This window comes from Silene latifolia, chromosome 11, assembly GCF_048544455.1.
Source record: "Silene latifolia isolate original U9 population chromosome 11, ASM4854445v1, whole genome shotgun sequence".
Lineage (NCBI taxonomy): Eukaryota > Viridiplantae > Streptophyta > Magnoliopsida > Caryophyllales > Caryophyllaceae > Silene > Silene latifolia.
The window spans coordinates 19,107,696-19,134,108 of NC_133536.1; the positions used below are offsets into that span (position 1 = coordinate 19,107,696).

The 26,413-nt window shown below is 35.8% G+C and overlaps 1 protein-coding gene and 2 long non-coding RNA genes across 3 annotated transcripts; 1 reads left to right on the top strand and 2 right to left on the bottom strand.

Moving 5' to 3' along the window:
- Positions 1-587: 587 nt before the first annotated feature.
- LOC141613043 (fructan 6-exohydrolase-like) lies at positions 588-3,821 on the bottom strand. The gene is made up of 6 exons (XM_074431776.1): positions 3,815-3,821; positions 3,630-3,718; positions 3,203-3,441; positions 2,796-2,903; positions 2,110-2,184; positions 588-861 (listed from the first exon to the last, which is right to left on the bottom strand). The coding sequence occupies exons 1-6, from the start codon at positions 3,819-3,821 to the stop codon at positions 786-788; spliced, it is 594 nt and encodes a 197-aa protein (XP_074287877.1). The 3' UTR covers positions 588-785.
- A 12-nt stretch (positions 3,822-3,833) lies between these two features.
- LOC141612766 (uncharacterized) lies at positions 3,834-7,072 on the bottom strand. The gene is made up of 4 exons (XR_012529193.1): positions 7,014-7,072; positions 5,892-5,945; positions 4,420-4,558; positions 3,834-4,029 (listed from the first exon to the last, which is right to left on the bottom strand). It is a non-coding gene; the product is annotated as an uncharacterized LOC141612766 (long non-coding RNA).
- A 15,127-nt stretch (positions 7,073-22,199) lies between these two features.
- LOC141612767 (uncharacterized) lies at positions 22,200-24,439 on the top strand. The gene is made up of 3 exons (XR_012529194.1): positions 22,200-22,356; positions 22,455-22,563; positions 24,301-24,439. It is a non-coding gene; the product is annotated as an uncharacterized LOC141612767 (long non-coding RNA).
- The last annotated feature ends 1,974 nt before the right edge of the window (positions 24,440-26,413 follow it).

Consider the following 26,413-nt stretch of genomic DNA (forward strand, 5'->3'; position numbering starts at 1 on the left):
CAGACTTTAGAACCTTAGACAAACTGTTTTATCTGGATTCTGCGCAGAGTTGAATCAGGTCAGGGTAGAAGGTTAGCAGGGTTAACTAGCTCGTTTATCTTGTGTATGGTATGGCTGCAGGACAGGCTTAATAAAATGTAAAGAAAGGAAAATAAAGAGAATAAATGAGATAATAGTTTTTGTACGTGAAAAACCCTTGAATGGGAAAAAATCACGGGCACCAAGTCAGGAGAGGTTTCACTATAATATTTGGAGAATAATTGTATCTTAAGCTAAACAATGTATTTTTTTTCTAAATATTGTAATAGTATAGCTTATAATCTTGTCTCGTATGGTCGAATGTGATTGCATATATCTTTGAATGGTCTTCAGTTTTCTTTATATAGTAACTAGTTGTTGCACCGCGCCCTATCGGGCGCGGTGCCCCAATTTGGTAAAATGGTTAGCGCAAGTAAATCGGTAATATATTAAACTATCAATAGAAAGGGGCGTTGTCCATTAAATATTTATAGATTATGGAACGTGTGTAGTATCTATTCCAAAACTGGCGTAAATGGGCAAAAACAGTATAATACAACAATCGCAAAATAGAAAGTGGAATGACGGCACCAGAAGGACATAAGCCTTTTTTGGCGAAGAGATTTAGGGACCGAGATTACAACACGAAACAACTACACGAATGGTGACGAACAAATACATAACACACATGATAAGCTTTGCTAAATTATTCTTAGAGGGGACATTATCTTCTTTGAAAGCTCTTATCAATGGTGAGTCAAAATACATCATGCTGATTCTCTATGTTTTAAACGGTCTCCGTGTAAACTTCCATCCTCCATTCTTCCAATGCTAAAATTATTCCTGCTAATGCCGCTAAGTAGTCAAAGTACTTAAAAAAAAAATATTAATCAGAAACAAGAGTTGTAAATTTAAGATTACTCAAAAAAAGTTGCAAGTTTTGAAATGTGAAGGCCAAAATAAAGTATAAAGCGATAGTCATAAATAACAAAAAAAAAAAGAATAAGAAGTGAAAGTAGTTTAATTTGCAACGAGGAATGGAGATACAAGAGAGACCGGGACATCATAACATATTGATTCAAACACCTACATGTATTCTATCGGAAGAAAAACTCTCCAAATCATAAGTAAAAGAACAAATCCTACAGAATTAAGAATAAAATTAAGCCAGCTTCAATCAAACCCTAATCACAATACACCTCGATCAACCTTTCACACAACCCAATCAACCACCAAACTACTCAAAATAAGGGAGAGCACATCAACAGTAAAAGCAAAACACCAAAATAACCTAGCAATTCACCTTTTACTGATCCACCAAAAAGTAGATGAAGAGGGGAAATGGTAGTGTTGCTTCTCCATATTCTTCATACAGGCAAACAGTCCATCGTATTACGGAGTAGATTAAGCTGTGCCACTGTGTTCGTAAGTCTGAACAATCTCCCGATGTAAAAAATCGAGAGCGATAACGAAGTAATTCTCGCCTCTAAATTCACAAACAAATTAAAACCTTGAAGTAAAAACTTCTCGTCAAAGCCATTAGTAGCTTTTCTTAATTCATCAATTTCACAAACTTTACACTCATCCAAAACACATCATCAGCAACTTCTACTGCTGCTGCTGCTCCTCCTCCTCCTCCTCCTCCTCCTACTACTACTACTATAACTACTACTTCTACTATGACTACTACTTCTATTTCTACGCTGCTGCTGATTATTATTATTTTACTCATTATCCTTCTTGTTGTTCATATATCTAAATAGCTAACTGCAGTAGTATTATTAGTATTATTACTACATTTTAGAAGAGGAACACCACGAAGTTGATTAAGCTTTGGAACAAATATAGTATCATCTTGGCCTAAAATGAAAGTTTTGTTCAACAAGTGTTAGATCAACTACCTCTACAAACTCCCCAAGTTGTGAAATTTTCAATAATAATCAGTTGAAACATACAAGAATATTTCGCCGTCTATTGCTGATAAAGGCCAAATTAAAGGAACGAGGGAGGGGTTGAAATTAAGGCCTACTCTTGTTGTTTATGCTAAGAATATGGTATTCAACACATATGAAATTGATGAATGGCCAGTACCTGCCATTTCTCAGTACAAAGAGCAGCCTGCCTTCCCTCTTCGTAGTAAGCCAGTTTCCATAGCTTGACTCCAAGCTGTAAATGACAACATCAGCACTTACCAAATTCAAAAAAACATTAATCCCTAAGGGTGTGTTTGGATTGAGAGAATTAGAGGGAAAGGGAGGGGAGTGAAAAGGAGGGGTTTAATTTCATTTGTTTGGTTACAATATATGGAAGGAGGGAAATGGAAGGGGAGGGGAATGAGAGGATTTAATTTCCCTCCTTTAGACCAAACTAAAATCTTTCCATCATTGACAAGATTTGGAAGGAAAACTTTTTTGACTCTCATTTCATCCTCCTCCTCCATCCACTCTACCATCTCCCTCTTCCTCCCCTTCCATCACCCTCTCATCATTTTTGTTATCCAAACAACCATAATTTATTTTCCCTCCCCTCCCCTCCCCTACCTTTCCTTCCCCTCACTCCCCCTCCCCTCCCTTTCCCTCTTAAAATGGTATCCAAACACACCCTAAGAGAAACCACTTCTAGGAAACAGATATAAATAAAGAACAGTTTAATCAGGTATGTATATGCCACAACAAGGAACATCTCAGTGTATACTGATCGTTCGAATTGATATGCAGATACTTTGATTGACTATTTGACGAAAAAGAAAATTTTTTAATACAAATTAACGCCCTTACCGGGGGCAATTGTATCTCCTCATCACTAAACTGGACCACATGCAAAGCTTTTGATACTTTAAGGGGATACGGTGACTCGAGTTTCCAAGATGCCTTCTTGGCTTTGATCTGCAAAATGAGAAACACAAAGTTCATAATATGAATCTTAAAGATTACAGCTCGAGCAACGATGTTAGCGATTTGTTATCAACTACTACCTACAGTGTAGTGTAGAAACATTAAATGAAATAACTCGATAAGAGCAGAGTGTTTTATGGTAGGACACAATGGAATTTTAAGGCCTTAAGGAAAGTTTTCAATTGGAAGCCCTACAAGTTATCTGGAAACTTTTAATGTTCAGCATGTCGAACTGGTATAAGCTTAAGAAAGTCAATATATGTATAGGGTAAATATTTATGACAGCTGACCTGCTTTGATCACTGCACATCAACACGACATATTTGTCTGTGACCTTGAAAATTTTGAAGAACGCAGCCGTATACTCTTCTAAGTCATCTGAGGCAAGAGTTAGGAATCCATATAGTCCAAGGCCACCTTCGACATTTGCTCCTTTCCTGCTGCACCGAATTTGTGGGTTAGTCCATGTTGCGTCCAACTCCTCTGCCTTCTTGAACTCGGTTTCCTTGAATGACAAATCCACATCTACCTACAAATTAAAACGGAAATGTAAGAGCACATTAACCTAGACTAATTACGCACCAATGATGTCTGATGGTACTAAAGAAAGAAGGAAATGTAGTGCATAAAGTCTTGTTAATCGTTTACTTGTGAGGCTAAAGCCTTAGGACTTTTAACCTTTTATGTGCTCCTAAGTAGTTGGAGAGGAAAGTGTACTCGATTTTCTCGTACTGTTTCCACTTCCTTGATTGGCCATAGTACTAATTGCTTTTCCGATTTGTCAAGCACAATTGTTCTTGGAATAGCTTAAACCGCACGTCCATAATAATTAGAATAGTTCAAATCATTTGCAAAGGAATTACTCAATATCCATATATATGTTGCAAAATGGTAGGAAGAACAGCACATCATTTACCTGCTGAACTCAGGCCAACCCTTTTTCTTGTCGCCAGCCTCAGTCGATGATTCATTGACCCAAAAATAACCCAGAAATTAAATTGCCCCAAATGATTAATTGAATCCATGGCCAAAGCACTTTTGGCAGATTGATCGTCAGCAAACTCAACAAAACCAAATCCCCTCGACCTTCCTGTTTCTCGATCTACAATAATCCTAGCTGCAAATACTTAAACTAATTCATGAGACTGTGGACTTCAACATTTATAAGAACATGGCAGCATGATACTCCCACTAATTTTTATATAGTGTTCTCAACTTTCAGCCGACTACATTCGATATTTAATCCCCCTTAAAAACAAGATATATGGCCAATATGGATATATATTGTGAAATGTATACTCATATAAATTCATCTCTACGAATATAATGATAGAAGTATATTAATTTTACTTCGAAGTAAAATTTTATAAAAATAATGTTTACCCTTCATCAGCTCGATAAAAAATGCCTGGATAAATTGACCCTAACGAACACCAAATAACAGCATTTAACTAAACAGTATGAACCTTAAAATAGTTAAAAATGTATAACTGATTCCCTTACTTACCTTCTGAAAGCCTTGAAATAATCCCATTATTTTCTGAGTCCAAAAGAGTAAAGAAAGTTTGAGAATCTTGCGACTCGACAACATCTTTCACTTGGTTATTTTGCTTAACAGAAAGGGGTGACGAAGAATAAATGGGTTCCTGAAATTTAATGAATAAATAATAATTATTAAAAATGTAAAAGTCATGTAACACGGACTACTTGTTCATATCTCATTCACTTCCCTTGTGCCTTAATGGTTTCTGTCTATAAAATGTAAAAGTAGGATGTGCGAAGCGCCACCTCTATGTTCAAAAATAACGACTCTTGCATCGTCAGAAATGAACAACATTTGCAGAAATCTCCTCTTACTATAACTGAAAGAGTGTTCGACATGACCCTCACGTATTGCTCTCCTCACACCCCACTACCCTGACTTTCCCCTTCCATTTCCTCCATCGTAAACTGACCACCCATCCCCCAAAAGCAAATAGAGGTTGTGTTGTAAACATAGAAAACAAATAGGAAATTTAAGGTTCAACTGGGAAGTGAATGAGATACTTAAGCATGCTCGTTTAAACTTATTCATCATCCCATGAAACTCTTACGTGAACCGCCTATAAAATCAACACATACAGTGTCTAACAGGTTTAAATTAAGAATGACACCGTCTGCGCACATCTTTCTTCTCAGTCTCTCTTCTCCCATGTTCCGCAGATTAAATCATGAAAAATCACCTTCCTATTAGAAATTTTTTCAGCTAAATTCAGAGTTCCCGTTAAAAAACCAGTCCAACAATACAAGACTACCAATATACTTCAAGAGAAAAGAATGAATCTAGCCAAAAATGTGTAATAACTAAACTAACAACCACCGAGAACCGTGCTCACAACTTCATAAAACCGTAATAACCTATTTTTTTTTGGCAAATAGCAAGGGGGTTAGTGTATTAAATTAAATCCAACTCCGCCAATATCAAAACGCTTGACGAAAAATTCGAAACACAGAGAAACTCATCCCCTACCAAACTACACAGACAATCTAGCTGAAACCCTAATAATATCATCAATAAGACTTAGCTGAGACCCTAAATGGCAGCCCTGTTACCCACGTTTAATGTGATTACACGCAAAGGAATCAAAAAACACAGCTCATACCCTAATATCATCAATAAGAAACCCAAAAGGCCCTACAATAATAATACCTAGTTTTCATTTTAAAACTGAATTCACACTTGAACACAATGAGCTCTCGTATTATACTGTCTTAACTAAACTTGCGAATTTTTCAAGTTTTTTTTGGGTGGCAGCTTTCGCATTTTCTTAGTAAAAAGTTCTTCTGAAATGGTTAAATCTTGGGCATAAATTTGTAGTATCTTTTATCTTGAAATCATAGACCTTTTGTTTGACAGGCGCACCATTGTAAATGTCAATGTTACAGAAAACGTTGCGAAGTATAGAAACTGATAACTGCAGTTAAGTTTATAAATTTTACCCCATTGGCGAACTCCGAATTTCCAGCAAAAAGAGCTCCATCACAATATCAAAGCTTCAACCGGTTCCAATTATAAAAATCCGATATTACAGAATCATAAAGTTTAATGTTGTGGTAAAAGAGAGAGCTATTAGGCAGGCAATAATTACGATCAAATGCTCAATTTGAAGAGAAACTAACATTTATAAAACCAGCATCTCAAGCAGATGAGAGGCAAGTCCAGCTAGCAATAGTGCAGTTGACCTTCAGAAATAAGTTCTACCTTAAAAGCAAGACAATTTTGTGCATCAAAACAACAAAATGCTCCCAAAATGTCACAACCCCATTTCATAACAAACTTCATCAAGCTGATGCAAGGAATTTAGGTAATCACGTACTACTCCCTCCATCTCAGTCATTTGTTACCAAAGATTAGAATACCCTCACAAAGAATTAAAAAAGGTAAACAAATGATTGGGACGGAAGAAGTAAGAATTATCATCACTGTAAATATCAAATGGCTTTTTTATTTATAAGTTGATTAATTTTCATGTGACCCTTTAAACCAATTAAACAACCTCGCCAAGAAATCAAACTAACCAACATCTAGAAATCAACTACAAAGAATCATCTTGACAAGAAAATGTGACAAATAGCAGTTGACATGCAATATAAAAAGGGGACAAAGGATACATAAGCATAATAAATGGTGATATTATTGAGCACGTTGTTACTCAACTCTTCATTGAAATGGAAATATTATTGAGCACGTTAAGACATTGAATCGAGATTGTGCGTGTACAAGTACAAGGCGAAATGATATTGTTAATACTGCTTAGTAAAAGTGTAAAATCATGTCATATGTTTTACCTTATAGTCAGGAATTAACACATAAGTAGTCACGATGATTCATAGGGAAAAGCAAAACATTTATCCTATTCAGTGGAGAATTCAAAGCGGAAGCAAGTCGGTAGTGTATAGAAAGGGGCATACACATAGTAGGCATCATTTTATAACCAGTTGCTTTGATGGGAAAAAAGCAGGCCTTTTGAGACACCCAAGTAACGTTGAAAATCAATGCAAATTAAAGGGAATGCGTAATTGACGAATGACATGCAACTTAAAAGTAAAAGAATTAATTACCTGGTGACGATAATGACCAAAATCTTGAAAACCAGCAACAAGAACGTCCATTGAGGTTAATTCCCTTTTGTTTTGAAGTGGTTGCTGAACCGACAGCTTCAAGTTGTAATCGGAGGCGCCAAAATTATAGTCATTAAATCCTCGACTTCATCTCACCAAACAAATTCGTAAAAACCTAGCTAATCAATTTAACCGACTGAAGATCATACCTATATCATCAAAAATTAATTGATCAAACTTCTAAAAAAATAGCTAAATATCAACCCCATCAACGCGAAGAAAGAGATGATATACGCATTGAAAATGTCGATACCCAAATCAAAAGGCCATGATAGTAATGAAAACAAAATTAAAAAGCAAAAAAAGACAACAAACCGCCTATCTCCGATCTCTGACCTCCGTTCAGCAACCACTTCAAAACAATACCAACTAAAAAGGAAATGGGGATTTAGTTAAAGGGAAATGAGTGTGAGAGAGAGTAAGACGGAGAATGGGTGGACTAAATGGGACGATTTAGGCATGCAGTCAAGCAGGAAAGAAGGAAAAGTATGAAAGAGAGGTGAATGTTGTAGAAGAAGCAGGAGTGTGACACGCAAATAAAGAGGAAAAATAGAGAAGGGCAAAATGGTCAGGAATTGAAAGTGTTACTGTTACAGCTACAGTAAGGGGAGTTTGGGATTTTTAAAGGAGTATGGATATCCACATATCCGCATAATCTTCCTCTTTAAAGGCATAATATTCTCCCTTAATGTCACCATTAATTACCGTCTTCAATGCGCTTAATTACCAAGATGAATGGTTCACAATAATGACTAAATATTCTCCATGATTGCTGGTTTAATTACCAAATTGTTCCACATAATGTTTGTTGACTTGGTCAAACAATATCTTTATACTTGACTGTTATCCTCTCCTGCTTGGTGCCAAGCTTGAGCTATCATGATGCTTCTGTCCTGAATGTCAAGTCAGGACATGATCAAACCCTGAGTATATTACGGGAATATCAGGCCTAACACAAACCTTATAGTGTTTCTTTGCCAAATGGTCAAGTAGTTTATATCAATACTACGAAGTATAGGATAAGTTCCCATAACTAAAACTTTTACATAGCAAAATGTTTTGTATGCACCTCATTTTAAATTTAATCTCTTATCTATTAGTAAACTAAATAAGCAGCTTAGTTCCACGGTTAGTTTTACCCCTGGCCTATGTTATTTGCAGGATTCTTCTAAGAGGCACTTGGTCCTTGGTAAAAATCACCATGACTTGTATCCGCTACACATCAACACAGCTCAGGAACCTAGTTTTTCTAATTTTGTTAATTTGAATAAAACCAATACTAATTTAGTAACCAATTTTGTTTCAAATATATCTAGCACACGTTGGCATCACAGGTTAGGACTGATAAGTTTATTTTTAGTCGTTTGACCTTAATCAAAATAAATCCTATAATACTACTAACAAATAGCTAGCAGTAAGTAGGGCATCGTATCCACAGGGAGGCGGTAATAATCTATTTGCTAAAGTCTAAGTCCGTCTTAAAGTAACAAATTTATAGGGGTTTTGATCGATTTGATTTCTAACAACTAATAGCAAGTGTAATAAAGATGAATAACAATAATATTAAAAGAGTCTAGGGATCGGGTTCACTAGGTAGCCATCCAAGGGTAAGGTTTAGTTCATTGTTTGAGCAATTTATATTGTTAAAAGTCATATAATCGGTCGATTCTAATATGTCTTTTTAGATCTAAACTTAACAAGCCGCTATTATTAAGTCGGTCTAATTCAATTATCGTGGCTTATACTAGTCTTAACCCTGACGGTGATAATCCTAGTTTATGCAAGACTAATTAACCAATTATGATCAGTAATCAATTAACTAGATGTAGAACAATAATTGAACAACAATTAAGAGCAGTTTAACAATCAATTCATTAACAACCCTTTTTCTAACAAGTTAGATCTTCTTTCACCCTAGATTAAAGATTTAGCTACTCATGATAAAGGGAATAACAACAATAAGATTAATGAACAAAATGATTAAAAGTATTAAAGATGAACAAGCAATTGAATTAATAATTGAGGAAAGATTAGAACAATACCGTCATGAAGAACAATAGATCCGATGCTAATAATAAATAAACTAAACTAAAAGTATTCTAAGAGAGTTTTAGAGTAGTTATACGAAACTAAATAAAAATAAGATGTAAAATAAACTAGGGTACGATTTGGGTATTTATAATAAAACATAAATGACTTAAGAAAAATTGCGTAAAAGTTGGAATTAATGGGTTCCTCGATCGAGCCCCTTCGTACTCGATCGAGTACATGCTTCCTCGATCGAGCCCACACAAAATTGATCGAGGCATCACTTGTTTCTGCTCTTTTCTTCGTGTTGTCTTCTTAACTTCTCTTCCTTCATTATTATGAATTTACGTGCCATATGCTCCGTGTATTCCTCCATGCCCACTCCACGATGCCCATTTTATTCCTTTGCTCCTCAAATGCATCATTCCTGCATTAAACAGCGGAAGTATCGACATTCTAACATAAAAGTCATGTAAATGATATAATCTAGCACGAAAACCGTATCAAAGCCAACTAAGGGGAGGCATACATATGCATATAATTATGACTCATCAAGGACATTTGCCTATGTACAAGCTAAAGCAAGTGCAACTCTGTAATCTGAAAGACAATAATATCTTGAATGATTTGGAGTCTTGTTTAGTATGTGCTCAAGCCAGGCAGCATCATTTATCTTTCCAGTTGAGTACTTTTGTTTCTCTTGCACCTTTTGAGCTTGTTCACATAGATTTATGAGATCCTTACCACACCCTGACTTACAATGGATACAAGTACTTTCTAACCATTGTTAATGATTTTAGTAGATGTACTTGGATACACTTGTTATCTTGCAAGAGTAATGCTTTTGTTTTTGTTAAAACTTTCATAAATATGGTTGATACCCAATTTGGAAGGAAAATAAAAGCTATTAGGTCTGACAATGCCTTTGAATTAGGCACTAGCAATATCTTATCTCAGTATTTAATAGATCAAGGAATTATGCATCAAACTTCTTATTTTCATACTCCTCAACAAAATGGTCGAGTTGAAAGACAACATAAACATTTGTTAGAATCTGCTTGAGTTCTAGAGTTTCAATCTAAGTTACCTACTAAATATTGGGGTGAGTGTATTTTAACTGCCGCATATATTATTAACAGATTAACTACCAAAGTTTTGCAAGGATTTTCTCCCTATCAAGATTTATTTGGCAAATTACCTGATATCAGTCATACGAGAGTTTTTGGTTGCCTTGTGTATGCTTCTACTGCCAAGCCTGGTGGAGATAATAAGTTCTCACCTAGGGCTATTTCTTGTGTATTTTTAGGATATCCTTATGGTAAAAAGGCTTATAAGTTGCTTAATCTTGATAACAAAGCCATTATCTACTCAAGAGATGTGTTTTTTCATGAAAATCTTTTCCCTTATGTAGAGAATAATGCTTCTGTTTTCATTCCTTTTCTCAATAATGATCTTATTCCTGAACCTGGTCATGTTGATCCTATGGACAATTCTAATACTGTCACAGATGCTACTGAAGAGAATAGGCATCCTAGAACAGCTCTTAATAATCGTAGAATTGCCAATAATAATAATTACGGATCACAGATTTCATCCAGGCCACTTACTTGCAGGACTATGTGTTTAAAACACAACAGAGAACTAGTAATGCTGTTTGCGCGCACACCCACACACACCTACTTCTCTATGCAAAATTACACATATGTCTAGTTCTTTTTGTGCATGTGTTGCTTGTGTTTCTGTTGTATCCCATGGCCAGGAAATCCCTGTTTAGGAGCCTATGAACTATGAAGAAGCAGCCAAGTATCATAAGTGGCAGGAGGCCATTTCAGCAAAGTTCAAAGCTTTGAAAGCCAATGATATGAGACATGGAGTATAGTACCTCTACCAAAAGGCAAGAAGGCAATTTCTTGCAAATGGATATTTAAAGTTAAATATAATAAGGCAGATGAGACATTGAAAGATATAAAGCAAGACTTGTAGTAAAGGGTTTCACACAAAAGGAAGGTATAGACTATACTGAAACTTTCTCTCTTGTGGTGAAAATGACAACCATTAGAACCCTAGTAACTGTTGCAGTAAAGAAAGGGTGGCAAATGAGTCAAATAGATGTCAACAATGCCTTCCTACATGGAGATTTACATGAGGAGGTTTACATGAAGTTGCCTCCTAGTTTAGACACTTCTGAACCCGATATGGTATGCAAGTTGGAAAGATCTCTCTATGGGCTAAAACAAGCATCTAAGCAATGAAATGCCAAACTTTGTCAACCATTAAAGGCTAGAGGTTATCAACAATCTTTTAATGATTACTCATTGTTTCATAAGAAAACAGAGGGCAAAGTGGTCTTTTTAGCCATTTATGTAGATGATATATTGATAATTTGAGACAATGGTTAAGAAATAGAAGAACTTAAGCAATATTTGGATAGTACCTTCAAAATAAAAGACCTGGGAAGAATCAATTACTTCCCTTGAATGAAGTTCACCAACATATCAACTGGAATGGTTATTACTCAGATGAAATTTGCAACTGAATTGGTGAAAGAATTTAATTATGATAGTTCAAGACCTGTTAACAGCCCCTTGGACAGTACTATCAAACTTAATGCTGAGGCAGGGAACCTCACTGACAATTGTGCTGACTATATAAAGATTAGTGGGGAAGATGAATTATCTCACCAACACCAGGCCTAACATTTCTATTGCAGTACAGTTGCTGAGTCATTATATGGCTTTTCCACGAGAACAACATTGGACAGCAGCATTACATGTCCTAAAGTACATTACTAAAGATCCTTCACAAGGAATTTTACTAAATAAGAAGTCTGGTTTTCAACTTGAAGGTTATTGTAATGCGGACTGGGCAGCTTGTCCAAAAACTAAAGGTCTGTCAGTGGATTCCTAGTTTTCCTAAGGGGTTCATTGATTTCCTGGAAATCAAAGAAACAACAAACTGTTTCTCTTTCCTCTGCTAAAGCGGAATACAGATCCCTTCACAGAATTACAGCTGAACTAGCATGGTTAAGCAGGATTTTAAATGAACTCGAGGTACATGATGTTCTTCGTATTCCAGTCAAGTGTGAAAGCCAAGCTGCTATCTATATTATTGCAAAAAATTATGTTTTCCATGAAATAACCAAATACATTGACTTGGACTGTCATTTTGTAAGAGAAAAATTGTAAGCATGTCTCGTCAGGTTATTTTATACCCACCAAGCAACAACCAGCTGACATCTTTACTAAAGCTCTCAATGGCCCTCAACACAATCTTATTTCTAGCAAGCTGGGGATGTTTTCACACCCTCCAACTTGAGGAGAGGTGTTGGAATACAAGGAAAACAAAGTTTGTTAAAAGTTAGTTACCAACTCTGTTAGGGCAGTTAGGGTTAGTTGTTGTAGCTATTTTACCATTCATATGTCGGTTTAATCCTTTGTATAAATACAAAAGGTTGTTACATCTTTGTAATCAGAATATTCATAATACAAATTCCACTTTCTCTCTCGCTCTAATTCAATATTCTTCTCTCTTTATCTTTCTCTCTCATTATACCTAGTAATTCAATCAATCAATCATAATGAACTTATATAAAGTTCAATAGTACCATTATTACAAAAAAAAAACGTGGTGGTGATCACATTTTTTTACTAATAGATGTCAGATATTAGTCTAAAGTTAAGTTGATAGATGTACATTAGATGTCAGATAAGATCCATAAACGCCAGACTTATATCTAATGTCTTTTTTTTTTTGAAAACAAGTGTAATGTTTTTTTTCTTAATAGATAGACATCAGATTTTTTAAGAAATTAAAATAAATATTTAAGGAGTTTGATTTCATAATTAAACAAACTCAAGGGAAAGTTAGGTAATTTTTGGTCCATTATGAAGGAATTAACAAGGGTTTGGTGTGGTGGTTGCTCGCCTCATCCCTTAATCATGAGGTCAGGGGTTCGATCTCTGCTCATGGAAATGGAGCAAACTCTTTAGTCAGCCGTTTACCTCATCGTGAGAGCATATGCGGCGAGGGGATTATAATCATGAGGTCAAGGGTCGTGAGAGCACCCCCGACAAGGGGATTATACACTGTTATCGAAAAAAAAAAAAAAAAAAAAAGGAATTAACAATGTATGTGAAAATCAAACCATGTTACTCAAGGTCACTAAACAACTTTTATTTTCCCAATTTAGGGAATTTTCATTTCACCCAGTTTTATAGTGGCGACTAAAACAACTTCTAGCTTATACTTGCACTCGTCCTACCCGTTAAATTTGTTGATACATCGCGCTTTTTATTTTGTACTCCATTTGTTTCCGTCTTTTGTTTATCTATTTTATTTTGGGGTGTATTAAACAATTGTTTACCTTTTTATTTTGAGAATGTTTTTGATGAGCAATTTAAACCATTCACACTCAATTTGGTTTGCTTTGTCATCTAATAACTCCCTTCCCTCCTCTTTTCTTAGTTATTGGGCCAAAACTAAAAATAAACAAATGACTAGACGAGAGAGTATATACGAGCCTATCCTCGTCGAATAACATAGCTCATCTAGTCATCTAGTTCATCAATACAAGGCCTAATGTGTATAGATAGTCTTTATCCAAACTTAACAAAATGAGTTGGAGAATTTATCTTAGTCAGCTGGTCTCATCAAAATAGCATGCAACATAATACACTTGTATTAAGATTTCTGTAGTTCTGTAATTCCTTTTTTTTCTTCCACAACAAGACTTTGGGTAGTTATGGCAATGTATATCCGAAAATTAGCATAGGCTGGTAGTTCTGGACTCCTGGTACACTAAATCTGTCAAGAAGCAGAAAAATTTAGAATTTCTAGAAAATCATTTAATGCCCTAAGTTTCTTGATAAAAGGAAAATAAATGTGAATTTGGATATGATCATATCATGATGAAATAATAATTGATCTTGGAAAACTTGCATTAGAGGATATGATAGAAATACAATATGGTTTAGTTTAATATAAAACGTTGAGAGTATGTTTATTCATAAACTATGATAAATTTTCCTAAAATACACAAATTTTAGTATACAACGTTTCCCAATGATATGGATATGGTTGATCTACACAACTACATTGTGTTATAAGATTATCTTTGAGGAGAGCTAAACCAAAATCTATACAAATATAATTTTATTTCATCTTGTAAATCATATTTGTTCTTGATTGATCATGTCATCGATCATTATAAAGCAATACGTACACTCTATGATACTTGATATTTAGTAGCAGTCGCGCTTAAAATATTAACCCAAATACGTATCCATTGCCCAGTTTAAAAGGCACCTAACTCGAACAAGATAAAGTACCGATAAATGTGTACCAAAAGTTGTAATTTGTGAAAAATCATTGCACAAGTAACGAAAATACTTTGTATATTATATTCATTTTCGAAATATATATCTTAATGTTTGAACTATATATAGTATGGAGTAATTTTTAAATTAATGAGTAGTTAATAATATGTGTTTTTGGAATGTTAACATAATGTCCATCAAATAAATCCTAATAGTTGGAATATAACCTACCATTGCGCAAAATAAGATGAATCAAATAAGATATTTTTAATGTACTCTTAAAGACGAATCAAATAAGATCCCACATGAATATATTTTCACTTATGTATCGAGAGAAATTTAAAGTTAAATGTCCGCTTGTGAATAGTGCGCAAAATAGAAAGTTGCAAAGTGGAGTTGAATAGAGGGAGTAGAGCAACATAGTGAAACGGTGTCGTTTTCAACAATCCAGTCAAGATCATAAGACTTAAAAATTGATAGGCACAGAAGATGTAATGATAACAGTATGATTTGATAAGTGATAGATGGTGCGTGCGAGTAGTCTGACACTACGCAAAGGTATCTAATTTAGGGTGGCAACGCATTCAACGCAAATGGATAACATCGAATAGTAAAAATGCAAGCGGTCGCGAACGACAGGCCTAAATAATCACTCTTACTTACAGTCTTACCTGCCATTTTCCACATGTATATCTTTCTGGATAATGTGCTTATTTATTACTCTTCCAACTTGGCAACAATGCCAACTTGCCTAGTCACCCATTTCATCGTTAGAATTTGTAACAGCGGATTCAGAATTTAAACTTAGTAAGACCAAACGGATGTGTTTTATAACAAACTCGAAAAAAATTAAATAATAATTTAACTAATAATTTCGAATCTGTCATCGGTCAGATGCGGGATGAGGCCCCGGAAAGCCCTTCCCTAGCTAAACCATTGGTCTAATTGGTTATATTATGCTTGTAAACTTTTTCCTAAAAATGAAAAATAAAAAATTAATTACAAATTCGTCGATTTAGAAGTATTTGTTAAATCAGGATCTACGTAGAATATAGAATTTCCAATTGTAAAAAAGATTATTAAGTCATAAGATCGTGACGATTATAGTATTTAATTTGAGTATATATAGTTCTGCTACGGTGCTACTATTGTAGTACAAAAGTGGCCATATATATCGAAGGAAAATGAGATGATGCCACCGGGTGGCGCAGATTTTGAGTACCACCGTGGGTAATTTTGTAAATTTTAATGATTTTAATTATTTTTAAGATTAGTCAAATAAATTACCAAAGGGCATGAATGGAATACTACATCCTTATGTTAAATAGCTCCTTCAACTTATGCCTTGTAACAACCGCCATATCCATCTAGCTTCGATGTGCCACTTCCGTAAGTTAATAATACATGCACACTTTTTTTTTATCATATATGTGCGAAACGATGCAAATATTAGAATATGTAAATATTCTAGTGATTTTATTTAATTAAGATTGAACGATGACGACTACAAGCGAAAAAAGTAGCGTCTCCAATAATAAAATTCATGGCTGAAGTCTAGTTTGCTTGTATTAGCTAATTGCCTAACTATAACTAATTCCGTAATCGAGATTGAACGCCATGGTCAGATAGACACCAAGCATACGATTGCATAAACCTTGTATGAGCAAGTTAAGAAACAAGCATGAGGTCGTGGAATGCCGTTCCTATGTAAATTCCACGGCTAAGATTAAGGTGGAGGTAGAACTGTCAAAATCTGACCCGACCCGAACACCGACCGTAACCCGACCCGTAAATAACCCGCAAATAACCCGGTTTTTCCAACTCGAACCTGAAAAATACCCGAACCCGTTTTGACCCGTAAATAGCGGGTCGAAACCCGACCCGTAACGGGTTGACCGTTGGGCCAAGGCAATATATCTTCCTTAAAATTGATAATGTCAAATAAGTATTGACTTATAAAATTTTGAAGAAAAGATATGTATATATACGGAATGCCACGCCATCACCTTTATCCATATGCCACTTCATCACATCAAAGTGTGTCACACCGTCACTTTTACCATATTACGTCGATCCGTATTTTACGTCAGCACTATCATGTCATCATTTAAGGCGACATGCCATGTCATCACCTTGAAGTGTGTGCCACGCAATTACTTTCACCGTGTTACATCGAACCGCATTCCATGTTAGCACTGCCACGTCATCACCTTGATCATATGCCACGTCATCACTTCGAAGTGTGTCCTACACCGTCACTTTTATCGTATTACGTGTAACTGCACTCCACTTCAGCACTGCCCCCTCATCACCTCGGATCACATGTCACGTCATCATTGTCATCTTATTTGAGTCTCACTGTCGTACTTAGCGAGTTAGTGAGGGTAATGAATCTAATGATGATGATGACGAGGTGGTGATGGCGAGGATGGTGACAATTAAGTTGACTAAGATGAGCAAGAGGAGAAAAAACGTATAAGTGGTAGGAATTACGATTTAAAACAAGTTTTAAAAAATGATAAAAAAGAGATGTTGATCGACCCATTTTTTTACCCGAACACGGTCTAAAAGCCATATCGACTTGTTCGTATAACGGTGTGATATTAAAAATATTAAGCAAAAATGTTTTATCTTACTAATATCATATGTTAATGTAGATAATAATAATAATAATAATAATAATAATAATAATAATAATAATAATAATAATAATAATAATAATAATAATAATAATAATAATAATAATAATAATAATAATAATAATAATTTTAAGAATAATTATGTGTTTATAGGTAGAATTAAAGAAAATGATTTTTTTTAAAAGGCGTCAATCTGACCCTAAATCCCGACCCAAAACCCGTATAAACCCGACCCGTATAAACCCGTATTTTTCAAACTCGGAATAGACCCGACCCGTATTTTACCCGAACCCGAAATGACCAAACCCGTAACCCACCCGTTTAACCCGTTTGACAGGTCTAGGTGGAGAGAGATAAACTAATTTACTTTCATGCCCTTTCGTTCAATTAGCCATAATCTAAACAGATTTTAAAATTTGTTATGATTTAATTATTTTAATAGGGTGGCGCCGAGATTATGTACCACCCAGTCGCGCCCTATCATTGTCCTATTTCGAATGACTACTCTAAACATAGTTTGAGTTTTGTCCCCATAGTGCAAAAGACTCAGTAGCCTAAGGGCCCAAGCTTTGTTAAGGCGAGTGTTAAGTTTAAGTGAGTATTGAGTTGGTGAAAATGTGTTGTGTATTCTCATTAGCAAGACGGGTTTAAATACATAATTAGCTTGGGAAATAACCCTAGCTCAAACCTAATATGAATGGGCTTAAGTCGGCCTATTACCCCCCCCCCCCCCCCCCCCCCAAACTGGAGCGTGGAGATCAAGAACGCCCAGTTTGCGAAGAAGAAAATTAAATTGAACCTACCCTAAAGCCTTAGTAAACAGGTCAGCAATCTGAGAGTGTGTGTCAACATGCAAAGTAGCAACAAGCCCGCCAGTGATAGCGTCGAGAATGTAGTGACAATCTACCTCGATATATTTAGTTCGTTCATGGAAGACCGGATTCTGAGCAATATGAAGAGCCGATTGACTGTCGCAAAAAATATGCATAGGGCGTGTAAGAGTAATACCCAAGCTAGATAAAAGACCCGAAAACCACTTAAGTTCACACAAAACTGCAACCATAGTGTAATACTACGGATTTTATAGGGTGGTACTCGACCGAGTATGGCCTACTCGGTCGAGGAGTGTGTGTCGTGGAGTCTGTTTGGCTACTGCCGAGGAACACTCGGCCGAGTATGATGAATACTCAACCGAGTAGAGGATACTCGGCCGAGTATACTCTATACTCGACCGAGTATCCGGTCCGCGAGTGATATTTCAGCAGTTTGATTCGGGAGTAATTAGAGGTTATATAATTTCGATAATCAGTTTCTAAACATTATTTTACAAAACCTAATCAAACGTATGACGCTCTAATCACTCCCAATCTCTCCTCTTTGTATGTGTGGACAATCTTAGCAATCGCATTCAATCCTTCTTCCTTTCGTCGATAAGTCTTTATTCCCATGTTTGTTGATGATTAGTTCTAGGGTTTGCCTGTAATCATGAATTGGGGGAAATGGGGTTTTTGCAGTTACTGATTGGAATTATGTGATTGTTGTTGTAGGTGACGATGTGGTATTTGTTAGGCATATGTATGGTTGATTGCAGCGTAAGCGGATTGCGAAAAGGTAGGGTTTAGGAAGAAAAATTTTGAAATTGCAGGTTTTTGACTAGTTGAACCATTTACAAACATATCCTACCAGTTTTTTTGTAGAATTTACGTAATTAATTAAGGCTAGATTTAAGGGTGTCACAGTTGGTATCAGAGCTTATTTGCTCCCGACGCACGTTTGTGCACCCCACCTAAAATCACTTGACCTTTTAATAATAAATTTGAGAGATGGGTAGGATGGGTAGAGTTAGGATTTTATGTGGTAGTCTGTTTGTGATTGCTAATTGTTAGGTACTAATTGATTTTCTCTTTTGTAAGATGGCTCTCCAATAGATGTAGATAATGCAATCTTACCTTAGTTTTCCAATCTCGTTGTCTATTCGTCTTTCCAATTCCTCTTCTCTCGCCTTGGTAACTACCTTTCAATTCTTTCTCCTGATTTATCTTAGGTTCGTTTTCTTCTTATAATTAAGTCCATGTGGACACCTTCCTTTTATTCCGCAGGATAGTCCCCTTGTTCCAGAGAACCCGGTTTTGAGAGAATGTAACTTTGGAGGGCGTGAACGAGTTGAGAAATTGATTGGTTAAGGTTTGAGTGGTATAGGAGAATATAACATGGGATCCTTTGGTTAGTCTTGTTAGTTGTACTTAATATGAGAGCTTAGTGAGTTGAGAAACATCTTGGGATTTAGTTCTATTGAGAGCTTGTTTGTTATAGATGTTTGAGTATGGGTACTACCTTAGCACATATGATGGAATGAACCTGAGCTACTTCATTTGGGAGTCTCAATGTTTCTTGTGGAAAAATTAAGGAATGATAGTTAGCCCTAATCCTTGTAGGCCTTGAAAGGAATACAATGGGACAATGACGATGCTTAATGGATTGGTATTGTACTTTGGAATTAGTTAGTTTGTTAAACCTTTTTAGTTGACCAAATCTAGTATAGAGTAGCCTTATTGATCTTTCGAAATTTGAGAACACATGGTTGACCTTATTAATCACATCTGGATTTGGGAATTTTGGTGGAATATTGTTCGATGTAGTTCGTGAGTTCAAGGATGTGATTCCAATTTATGGTATCAGAGACTAGAAGTATTAAGTGGTGAGATGATAGAGTAGACAAGTTATGGTACTTGGGATGACATAGTAAGTGAAGTTCGATGACGAGAATTGTAAAGGAGATATTTTGGAACATGGGTTGTAATAAATGAATTTGTGTGGTGAATTGATTTTGGCTCTTAGAACCAATTGGGTTGAGGAATATCTACCATTGGAGTCCTTGTTAGTCTTATAATTTGGTAGACTTTTGGGGCTTTGTTGAGCACCTTAGTGGTGTAACCTTATCATATCGATCATAAGCTTTGATGAGTGTTTGGTAAGCGGTAACCCTTTCATTGTGCCGCTTCTATTCTCCTTTCCTTCTCTTTAACGTTTGTTGAACCCTGTTTTTATGCCATAGTTTACGTATCTTCTTCTTGCCCTAGATATCTTCTTAATTCGAATACCTCTTATTTTTGTCAACCGTTATCTTTACGGTCTGACTCCTTAGTTTCCTAACTTGTCAGGTTCATGCACCTTTGAAAATATTTTACCGTTTCTCTATCCCGTTATCACTCCTTATCTCCTTAGTATAGTTGGTACCCTGTTGACCATGTTTACAGAGTTAGTGAAATGTGATTTGAGGATATAGGATTGACTAAGTAGCCGAGTTTGGGTTTGGCTTCCATAATCACTTGGGATATGAGGGTTTGATAATGTATATGTTATCATGTGGGAAATGTTAAATTGTGGGATTATTTGTTGGTTTTAGTGAGTGATATTGATTACTACTCGAGGTATGGTGTGAGAAAGTGAGAGTAAGCTACATTATTGGGAGATTTTAGCACTTGTTTTGGTAACTAGAAAGGGTAAGGGTATGGTTAACACCAATTGTTAGGCTAAGGAACATAATTTCAATTTATGGTTTTAGGAACTCTGGGGTGATAAAGTGTTGTTACAATTATGACCTTGTTCCTTGAGAATTTGATGGTAAGTAAGTTTAGGATATCAAATTTGAAAGAATACTCCTTGGGGATGTTGATGACCAGAATGGATTGGTGATGTGATTTGGTATTAGTTGGCTCTTGAGAGTTCTTGAGTGAGAGAGTCTTAGTATTGAGAAGAACTTGTTAATCCTATAGTTCTATAGACCTTGAGGTCGCACTGAGTACTTGAAGTGATGGGACGGTGTTGTAGCTGAGTGTAGCTGAGTGTAGTTCTGCTTTTGGCAATCCTTAATAAATAAAAGGATAAAGGAACGTGAGATCCTATCAATTTTTCGGATTTTGGGGTTGGTAAGTTACTACCTTGTTTTGAAATGTAAACCTTGTAGAATTTGAGGAACCCATAGTTGACACTAGTTGGATACGAATATAACTTTGTTGGAAGCCTTGACCTTAGACTTGTGAAAGTTGTTTTGGAATGATATTGTAAATTTGGGCCTTATATTTAATCCTTTGAGGAATCTTTCTATTGGAAATGGGAATATTGTTGGGAAGTAGGATTGTGAACCTTTCTAGAGGTATCGATCTTCCTAATTCCGATCTCTGACAATTGTCATTCTTGCTATTCTGGCTTGTTCCGTTGTGCTCGCCTTTATGGCACTCATTTGACCTCTTTCTATAACATTTGAAAATGATTTCTCACTCTCTTTCAACCATAGTGTTCAATTGGATACCTAAGCTATTTCTCGTTTTGTGTAATGATTCCTTTTTCTTACTCTTTTTCCGCGTTACTAAGCCTTGTATAATCATAATTAGTAAAGATAATATTCTTACTATAGAATTTTAAACTAAAAGTTTGAAAATGCTTGTATGATTTTCAATGGTTTTAACATTAGTGAATGTTGAATCTCGTTGTTGGTGACGTCCCAATAATGGGTTTTCTCATTTATTGGTGTAGAAATATTTTTTTTTATGTCTTGATATGAATGTGGATGTTCTTGTCTGATCAACGAGAGTATCACCGTTTCATTGAAAAGATACCTATATTTTCTTATAACTATAATTTCTCCTTCTAAGTTTCGAGGACGAAACTTTTTAAAAGGAGGGGTGATTGTAACGCCCCGTAATTTTGGACCGTTAATATATTTCGAAAATAATTTAGTAATCAAATAAAATTTGATAATAATATATTTAAAGTAAAAATAATTCAAAGAAATATAATTTTATTATATTTTGAGGAAAAGTATTTATTTTGATAGTTTTGAAATGTTTAAAAATAGTTTAAACCGTGTAAAATCTTTTATTTCGAAATAAGGGCGTATCGGGGGGAAATGACAATTCTTTTGAACGTTGGGTAAACGAATTTGGAAATGGGTAGTATGAATACTCAATTTTATTGTAATCTCGTGTTTAAAAACTTTGGTCTTGACGGAATTTGCATTTGACTTACGGATTTAATTATTATCGAAACGAGTCAAAACCGACTCGAAAAATCCCGACTCAAACCCGAATCCCGTCCTTTCTTTTCCTCTCACGCGGCATCCCCTCCCCCTATTCTTTCTTTTTCTGATTTTGGTTCCTATCATCATCATCAACATCTCAAAAAGACCAAAAACACCATTAACATAATTTCAAGCTCAAAATCGACGTAATTTCTTCGTTACTAGTCCGTTTTTCGCATAATTTACCTTTCCGGAATCCCCTCGACGCGATCTACAACTTGGTACAATTTAATTTCAGTTTTATTGAAGTTGTTTTAAGACCAATTTTCGGTATTTTCGGTTTTATATGCTTATTATTGTGTTTTAATTGTTTATTTAGGTGAAGGATTGGAAGACGAGTTCGGGGACTCGTATATTGTAGAGGATAGCGGCTAGTGTCGTTAGGGTTTGGGTTTTCAAGGTGTTAATTGCTCATTTTCTAGCTTAAGGTAACATATTTCGAGTTACTCGACGAAAGATCGTCACATGTTTTTGATTTTTGTATGTTTGGTGAATTTTTGTTTGAGAGTTAGTTTTCACATGTTTAGAATGGTTGCATGCATGTCAATTGTTAGCTTAATTAACAAAGTTGAATTGGGAACGATTAATTAATGTTCTGACGGTCTTATAATGTATAAAAATGAAAAAAAAAAAAAAAGAGAAATGGTGCGGCAGCGGGCCCGGCAGCAGCCGGCAGGCCCACGGCAGCCCCGGCCGGTCTTGGGGGTTGGCCCGGGTCGGTCCGTGCTTGTTTCACGGGTTTTCGTACAATCTTGGTCTTTTCGGGTTAATTAATATTAGAATAGTATAAGTAACAAAAAGGGTAGTAATTTGAATTGAAGCATACTAATAACAAAAATTATGTTATTGGTAAAATTGTGCTTATATTAATAGTTATCACATGTTAGGGTAGTTTACAAAAGGAAATTGTAATTAATAGGCTCAAAATGAATTTTATAGCTATAATTGTAATGTTTTGTTGATTGTGCCGAAAACTGAGCCGTAATCCCTTTGACTGACTCGATGTCAGTCAATTGAGTGATTGGTCAGCCGCAATTTAACCCGTACCTGTCGCAGGGCTGGGGTTGCGGGTAAAAATTCGGTTGAATGATTTAGATAATCGGCCTTTTTCTTGTTTTAGGCCATTTATCAAGCTTTAGTTCACATGTATAGCTTATTGAATTTAATAGTGTCTTGTATTGTAGAAATGGCCCTAGTTTCCCCTAAAGCCTTTAATATTGTTAGAATTGTTAGAATTGGTAATCAGTATTGAATACTTATTAAGGAACTGTTGGATTGTATGCTGTATATAGACAATTATATAGCCTTTCACATGATCGAATATTAGATTTTATGTTGGTAAGTAGGACTTTTTGCCCTCTTAAGGTTAAGTGGGTGTCTTACTTGACTTGTGTGGTGAGTCTTGTGTGGTGTGGGCTAAAGTATTCAAGCTGGGACTAGCTGGGACTAGGTCCTAGGTGAGTATTTCGGCCTTCATCATAGATAGGTCTTTATAGTCTCTGACGAGTATATGTTCACTGCTTGATAGCCTTTGTGTTCCTGACTAGTGGATTTATATCCAAGTTGGGGCATGACCTCAGGTACTAATTTTGATAGTATGGGGTCAGCTTAAGTACTAGCCAACCCTTCGGTGGTGTCCTTAGGGTACTCACTTCACTTTGTTTTAAAAAAAGTTGTGGGTCTTGGGTGCGGTGGTGTGTATCCGCATGTCTAGGTCTGCGCAGATTTTAGGCTAGGGTTGTGTTGTCTCTTGGCCATGTTTTCTTAATAGTAACCGCTGAGCCAAGATACCGGTTCGATTACCTTCCCTACCTCGTGGTATAGACTCGAGTTACAAAGTGACTATTGACCGTGCTAAGAACTTATGCCTGTCTTTGATATATTGCCCTTTCTTGAATGGTGATTTTATGAATCGTAATAGGTGAGATGTAAGCGGTTCTGATTGATAAAGTTTGGATTACTATTTGTTATATGATTCACATGATAGTTTAGTTTGGTCAGTTTAGGGGTCATTTGCTAGAATACATGATAAGTAAATGGTTTATCAAATTGTTTACATGTTACATTACATGTTACATTAATTTTGACGATTCGTGGCTGGGAGGACTCGGAGTTACTCCCCACTGAATTGTGGCTTTCGTGTTTGTATAAAATGCGATTGACAGGTTGTTGATGCTTTGTTGGGGGTCACAGACGAGCTAGTGAGCAAGGAACCTTGGACCTAGTTTTGGCTATTCTATTAGTAACCCTTTTATCCTTTGGTTTGTATATTATTTGAAGGGACATATGTCTCCCTTTCTATTTTTGGTTTGTATCCTTATATTTCCGCGTCTTTAGTTATATATGTAAGTTAGTTTATCAGCTATTGCAGGGTTATGACACTCTTCTTGAGTTGGAATGGTTGTGAATGGTTTAGGAAGAAAAATTTTGAAATTGCAGGTTTTTGACTAGTTGAACCATTTACAAACATATCCTACCAGTTTTTCTGTAGAATTTACGTAATTAATTAAGGCTAGATTTAAGGGTGTCACAGTTGGTATCAGAACTTATTTGCTCCCGACGCACGTTTGTGCACCCCACCTAAAATCACTTGACCTTTTAATAATAAATTTGAGAGATGGGTAGGATGGGTAGAGTTAGGATTTTATGTGGTAGTCTGTTTGTGATTGCTAATTGTTAGGTACTAATTGATTTTCTCTTTTGTAAGATGGCTCTCCAATAGATGTAGATAATGCAATCTTACCTTAGTTTTCCAATCTCGTTGTCTATTCGTCTTTCCAATTCCTCTTCTCTCGCCTTGGTAACTACCTTTCAATTCTTTCTCCTGATTTATCTTAGGTTCGTTTTCTTCTTATAATTAAGTCCATGTGGACACCTTCCTTTTATTCCGCAGGATAGTCCCCTTGTTCCAGAGAACCCGGTTTTGAGAGAATGTAACTTTGGAGGGCGTGAACGAGTTGAGAAATTGATTGGTTAAGGTTTGAGTGGTATAGGAGAATATAACATGGGATCCTTTGGTTAGTCTTGTTAGTTGTACTTAATATGAGAGCCTAGTGAGTTGAGAAACATCTTGGGATTTAGTTCTATTGAGAGCTTGTTTGTTATAGATGTTTGAGCATGGGTACTACCTTAGCACATATGATGGAATGAACCTGAGCTACTTCATTTGGGAGTCTCAATGTTTCTTGTGGAAAAATTAAGGAATGATAGTTAGCCCTAATCCTTGTAGGCCTTGAAAGGAATACAATGGGACAATGACGATGCTTAATGGATTGGTATTGTACTTTGGAATTAGTTAGTTTGTTAAACCTTTTTAGTTGACCAAATCTAGTATAGAGTAGCCTTATTGATCTTTCGAAATTTGAGAACACATGGTTGACCTTATTAATCACATCTGGATTTGGGAATTTTGGTGGAATATTGTTCGATGTAGTTCGTGAGTTCAAGGATGTGATTCCAATTTATGGTATCAGAGACTAGAAGTATTAAGTGGTGAGATGATAGAGTAGACAAGCTATGGTACTTGGGATGACATAGTAAGTGAAGTTCGATGACGAGAATTGTAAAGGAGATATTTTGGAACATGGGTTGTAATAAATGAATTTGTGTGGTGAATTGATTTTGGCTCTTAGAACCAATTGGGTTGAGGAATATCTACCATTGGAGTCCTTGTTAGTCTTATAATTTGGTAGACTTTTGGGGCTTTGTTGAGCACCTTAGTGGTGTAACCTTATCATATCGATCATAAGCTTTGATGAGTGTTTGGTAAGCGGTAACCCTTTCATTGTGCCGCTTCTATTCTCCTTTCCTTCTCTTTAACGTTTGTTGAACCCTGTTTTTATGCCATAGTTTACGTATCTTCTTCTTGCCCTAGATATCTTCTTAATTCGAATACCTCTTATTTTTGTCAACCGTTATCTTTACGGTCGACTCCTTAGTTTCCTAACTTGTCGTTTCATGCACCTTTGAAAATATTTTACCGTTTCTCTATCCCGTTATCACTCCTTATCTCCTTAGTATAGTTGGTACCCTGTTGACCATGTTTACAGAGTTAGTGAAATGTGATTTGAGGATATAGGATTGACTAAGTAGCCGAGTTTGGGTTTGGCTTCCATAATCACTTGGGATATGAGGGTTTGATAATGTATATGTTATCATGTGGGAAATGTTAAATTGTGGGATTATTTGTTGGTTTTAGTGAGTGATATTGATTACTACTCGAGGTATGGTGTGAGAAAGTGAGAGTAAGCTACATTATTGGGAGATTTTAGCACTTGT